Source organism: Netta rufina (assembly GCF_964035555.1).
Source record: "Netta rufina genome assembly, chromosome: 10".
NCBI classification, from domain to species: domain Eukaryota; kingdom Metazoa; phylum Chordata; class Aves; order Anseriformes; family Anatidae; genus Netta; species Netta rufina.
In genome coordinates, this window is record NC_140133.1 from 11,284,285 (window position 1) to 11,290,362 (window position 6,078).

Genomic DNA, 6,078 nt, shown 5'->3' on the forward strand with positions numbered 1-6,078 from the left:
CGTGCCACTGATTAGAATACAAATATTTACACTAATCTCACCTCCATCAGCCATGGGACACTTTTGAGTATTTTTAGTGACATCAGATTACTATTGATTTTCATCCCCAATGTCAGACCATTTTGTTAGTATCTGAAAGTGCTGCCTTCAGTTTCGGATGCTTTAAATCATGTTAAGGGTTTATCTTAATGACGCTGCTGATAACCACTGTTCAGGTCACTCGTACTTTCTCTTCAAAGAACACAGTCTAGGCTGGTTTTTATTGTTTGTACTTGAGATTTAAGATACGAAAAACATTTCTCATTTCAAAGCCTTGGTTTCTAGGGATGGGGCTGCCAGGCTAGTTTGGGTCTAGTTACTTAAGTGTGCACGTCTCTCTCATTTCCCTTTCTCCCCATTTCTCCTCAACCCTTTCTCTCTTCCTCGCAAACTCTTTTGGCTCACAGCAGTGGCCCCTGTCGAATGGCTGCTAACGTCTGACGCCTGCTGCAGGCAGCAGACAGACAGGCAGCGAGAGTCCCCCGCCCTGGGATGACAGGAGAAAAACCATTCCCCATGTTTCAGATGGGTAGGACGCGCTAAATCCAAGACAGATAATCCAGTGCGCCAGCCAGTCTGAGATGGGCACTCATCATCAAAAGCAGGTCGGGGAGGAGATGCTTTGCAAGGAGTCAGCCCAAGACAGAGTCGCCTCCTCCCTTCTGTGCACAGCCCCCACTCCCTGCAGCAGATAACTGGCCTGGGACCCTCCAACAGGCCTCTCCCACCTGCCTCTCATGTCCCATTTTCCCTTCTGGGTAGCAAACAACAGGAACAGCAATTGCTCTCGAAATGTCTGCCAAGCATCTGCAAACAGACCGTGGTGACACTGGCTAGGAGCTGCTGCACATTTTGGTGGCAAGCTCAAATCGCCCTCAAGTCCCATAGACGGTCATAAAAAAGTCCACCAGACAAAATGAATGAGCCCCTTGGTGAAGATTTCAAGCAAAGCAGCCAGCTCGTACACTGCACACATGGTCTTTCACATGGGCAGCTCTCATCTCTTTCCCCAAGTGCTGGATGATGGAAACGAGGGCAGTGATCTGCAACACATGCTGCCACCAGTAGGTGTTTATGACAGGGTTACAGACAGCCGAGTTCTTGTTACTGGCACCTCCTTGGAGACCTCCTTCCTGCAACGACTCCCTGTGCAGATCTGTTATTTCCCACAGGAATGGAAAATGCAGGGAACAGAAACAGATGCAGGATAGCCAAACATTTGATCAGCAAAGCCCAACTCCTCAGGCTGAACCTGTCTGCACTGAGCTCATGGGGCATCCCTGTGTACGTGCATGCACCTGGGGTCAATACCCAAAAAGCACATAGAAAAGAGGCTGAGGTTGTCAAAGATCTTCATCCTTGGCATTTATTTTGGTACTAACAGGGAAGTTAAGCTCTTCACGAAGCATTAGGCTTGGCTATAAATTCAGAAGAGACCTTAATGGTAATCTAATCAGGATTTTAGGTAAAAGGTCCACTCTGGGTTTAAAAATGGCCACATGAGGAATGTTTCAGTGATTTACTACCTTCACGCTGAAGGACGTGCAACATTTTTGGAGTTAGAATTTGCTAGTGCCACCTTCCAGCTTCCTTCCCTGAGAGTCTGAAGATCCCTGTACCACTGAAGGTCTGTTCCCATTCATGTTCTCAGAGGCTACGATGAAGCTGGTGTTGAACTTCCTCTTAATACCGAGAAACATTCCCTGAATGTATCACTCCAGAGCATGTTTTCCAAATCCTTAATTACATTTTATGGATCTTCCCTGAGCCTTGTCCAACTTATCAACACTCTTCCCCAACTGTGGGAAGCCAAACTGCAAACAGCTTTCCTATGGCTGCTGCCATAGGAAACACTGTATGGATGTAAGATGACCTGACTGCATAACGCTTCCCTGGATGGCACACGAAAGCACAGCGTGTGTCTGAGAATCCCACCTTTGGGCAGGTACAGGCAGAAACCGAGCTGATGAGGCCACACATCACAGCTGCCATACCACAGTCCCATGGGGCGACTACAACATGTGTACGACATCTGCTTGAAAATGCAAGGCTGGTGACAACCCATTCCACCCTAGAATGAAGTCAGATCAGCCGAGCAGTGGTTGGCTGAGCCCCCTCTGAGGTCATAATCCCATGACTTGGGAACAACAGGCTTCAAAAAAAGGCTATTTTTACGGGGCTTGCCTCCTGTAACAGCACAGGACGAAGCGGAGCAAGGGGTGATCCGAGTGCCTGCCTGTCCCCGAGGCACACAGTGGCAGCGGGTGTCCAGTTGTGTCTGGAAGCTGGACACCCCCAGGCTTCAAATCCTTGGTGGGAGAGAGGCACCAGGCGACTTCCAAACAGCCTCACCTCACTTCTGAGATGGTGGACTACTACAAAGTCCTTGGACTGCAAAAAAACGCCTCCCAGGATGACATTAGGAAATCCTACCGCAGGCTGGCACTACAATGGCATCCTGATAAGAATCCCAGCAACAAGGAGGAAGCTGAAAAGAAATTCAAAGCTGTCGCTGAGGCATACGAGGTTTTGTCTGACCCTCAGAAACGGTCGCTCTATGACAGGTCTGTTAAGGAGAGCATTTCCCACAGAGCAAGAAGTCCCTCAATGGGTCATAACAGCTTTTTTGACACCACTTATGTATTCCAAGACCCCAATGAGATCTTTAGGGATTTCTTTGGAGGGATGGATCCCTTTGTGCATGCTTTCTGGGACCCATTTGACAACCTCAGGAATGGTGATGAAAACAAGCACGGTCCAAGTGGAAGAGGAAGCTGCTCCAGTTTGTTTTCTGACTTCGTGCAGTCTTTCATGCCATTTAATCCATTCAGCCCTAGTGAGCAGCCCACCTTCTCCTTTGCTGAGGACATGGCTGAGCCACACAGTTTCAGATCAGTCTTGACCACTACTGAAGGGATCAACGGCAAGAAGGTCACCACCCGGAAAATCATCGAGAACGGGCAGGAGACAATAGAAGTGGAAGAAGATGGCCATTTGAGGTCTGTGACGATAAATGGAAGAGAACACCTGAAATTATAACGTCCCCCAGCACATGCATCAACTGCAAGCTGTGGGACATGCCCTCATTGCTCAGCGGATGGGATCTACTATGAGCAGTATTAATAAATGCTGAGTTCATGACACAACCGGTGCCAGCTTCTCAATGGCCTGGAACAAATACTTGACAGGTAAAGATAAGAAGTTATGCTAAACTAAGGAGGGGGGCTGTACTGACCCAGTGTAAGGCGATACACACTGCTTGTTCACTAAGTAGGTACAGTAAATACAAACAAAAGAACCTTGCTGGTTTGCCAAATAGACCAAGTTAGCTAGTAGAGCAAGAAGAGATGGGCTGGTTGGTGAACAGGTAAGGGAGCTCTGTTACAGTCTACAGGCTCTCTTCCCACCCCTCGAAGCGGACCCTTCTGCCGAAGTTGAACTCTGCTGGCTAGAAGAATAAAGACTCTTGTCTGACCCTCATGCACAGCCCTGAGGCTGAGTGAAGGCTGTCCTGCCTTTGGGCACTGGCACACAAGGGCCGTACTCATTGGCAACAGATTTTGTATACAGGCAAGGAAATGGGGAGGCTCAGTGGGTCAGGCAGAGCCCAGAAGAGAGGGACTGCCACAGGAAAAATAAAACAAAGGAAGACTTCAGTGAGGAAGGGAAGGAAGAAAATGTTGTTCCTTAACGACCATAAAAGAAAATGATGTGTTTCTTGAGAACACCCTGCAAACTATGACTGGAGACCCCTGTGTAGCTCAGAGGCAGAAAGCGAGCAAGGAGAAGGTGAATTTGGGTCTTGGACTGGGACAACCTATGGTCCCTTTCTGCTTGGAGTTGTTCAGACAAAGCCAGCTAAATTCAAACCATGAGCAAACAGATTCCAGGGGGCTCAATTTAGCTCCCTCTTTGTGCAAAGCTGGATGCGGGGAGTTAGATGGTACTTTACCATCCTCATTGTCTTGCTCACAGCTGCAAGAGCCAGCTCACAATGCATTTCTTGCACAGCCTGGCAGCATGCTGCTTTCATCCTCCACTGAGCTGAGGAACGCGCTCCCCACATTTCCGCCCTCCCCTGTGCTGACATGAACCACTGAGCCTTGTTTCTTGCTTGGCCACATCACCTTAGGCGTTTAAAATCCTACACGCCTCTCATTTTTGGTCCCACGCTACGTCCCCTTGAGTTTCCCAGCTTGTCCTGCCCACTGATGTCTCCCTGGAGAGCAGAACTAGCTTTCAGGGACATTTTCACTGTAATCCAGATTGCAATTGCTGCCTGTGTTTGGGCAGGTCTTTGCATCTGTTTCCTCTGCTGTAAAATGGGAATAACAGACTCCCGTGCTTTGAAGGGGACTGTGAGGTAGGGATATTCATAAAGGACTCCCAACACTAAGTTAAATTTGCCAGAATACTTAATCGAAACCTTTTACTTTTGAAAAGAAAAACATAGCATAAATTGCCTTCCTTAGCAAACTGATGCCATGTTCAGCTGAGAAAAACAGAACAAAATTGCATTTGTTATATCAAGGACTGTTAAGTCCCTGTGAGACCCTCTCCCATGAGAAAAGGGCACAGCACTGGGAGGCAAGGAGAAGCCTGAGGACACTGTGGGTTCACAGAGGGAAGCCAGCAGTGATGGGAGCAGGGACAGCCAGCGGGGTGATCCATGTCTGCTCCTCCATGGTCTGAGAGCTGTAAGGAGCCCTGCAGGCACTGGGACCCCGGGGTTCACAAAGAATTTCTGCGTTTGGTGCAGGCAGATGATGATTTTGGTCAGAGCAAACAAGTAAACACTTCTACCAACATTCCCTATGCGGACACTGTGTTCGTGTGTGGTGGCCATTTGAATTTACCTTACATTACTTTGGAGGAAGTTCAAGGTTTAAAAAAATTGCACATTTTGGATCGGAAGCTGAAACGGTCTTTAATCAAAATAGCATGTTTTGAAATCTGGACCAGAGTTGAATTCCCAGCTCCATAACCTTTTCAGCTTGCTAGGGCTGAAGCTTTGCTTCAATCTCACCCACTAATGGGATATTTTTGTGCACAACCAAGATTTCTGATCTGTGATCAAGATACGCAGATACATCTTAGATACATCTTAGACCTGGCCTGATTGGGTCATCAATTCCCTCCCTTGCAGCAGTATGTAAGGCAGCATCTAAGAGTGAACACTTCCTTTTCTCATCCCTTGCTCAGATCGCTTCCACAACCTCTTGCAGCAACACAGAGCTCCTGTGGCAGTCCTGGCAGCTGCACACACCAAAACTTGCTCTTAGGAATATGGGAACACAGGTCAGGAAGAGACCCAAGCTTGCTTACGCAGTAAGTGTTGGGTCCAGGATGACCTGCAGATCTCTTCTTCCACATCTCCCTGTGCACTGCAGGCCACAAAACACCTCTCAGCACTTCCTGCAAGCAAAAGATTATAGATTAAAAAAAAAAAAAAAAAGGGAAAGAAAAAAGGGGAAAAAAAGAGTGCCATAAAGGGCTGGTGGTAAGAAAGCAGGTCAGACTGCATTATCAAAGTTCTGCATTCCTGCCATAGCAGGAAATCTGCCAGGTGTACCCAAACCATCCATGGAAATGGGTTATGCCCATGTTACAAAAATAAATGAACCTCAGCAAACCTTTCAACGTAGCCTTGGAAGTAAACCCTTGCCTGTCCCAGGGCAGGCTCTTCCAGAAATACACCTTCCCTGTAAAAAAGCTGTGTTTTGGGACCTGCGAGGCCAGCAGTGCGTCCTTCAGGGGCGTTCGCTGAAGGTGCTCGCAGGCACAGCTGATCCACCACGAGGACCAGAGGCTCTGGTGGCAGAACTTTTTCTCAGCCACCGCAAGCTGTAAGGGGTTGGTTTCAAGCACCAGCTCTGCTTGAAGGGAGCGGGTTGGAGCCACTTGGAGGGCTCCTGCCCGAGGGCAGCCCTAGCCCCAGGCACCCAGCCCTGGCAGCAGCAGCAGGAGCGCGCAGCGGAGGCGGCTCGAGCCCGGCCGGCAGCCGGCTCGGAGAGACTGAGTCATTATTTTATTAGCAGG

General features: G+C 48.7%; 1 protein-coding gene across 1 annotated transcript; it reads left to right on the forward strand.

Annotated features, from left to right (window-relative positions):
- Positions 1–2,403: 2,403 nt before the first annotated feature.
- On the forward strand, positions 2,404–3,078 carry DNAJB8 (DnaJ heat shock protein family (Hsp40) member B8; the record flags this gene model as incomplete). The annotated part of the gene is made up of 1 exon (XM_084292989.1): positions 2,404–3,078. One exon carries the CDS (start codon positions 2,404–2,406, stop codon positions 3,076–3,078), a length of 675 nt encoding a protein of 224 aa, XP_084149115.1.
- Between the last annotated feature and the right edge of the window lie 3,000 nt (positions 3,079–6,078).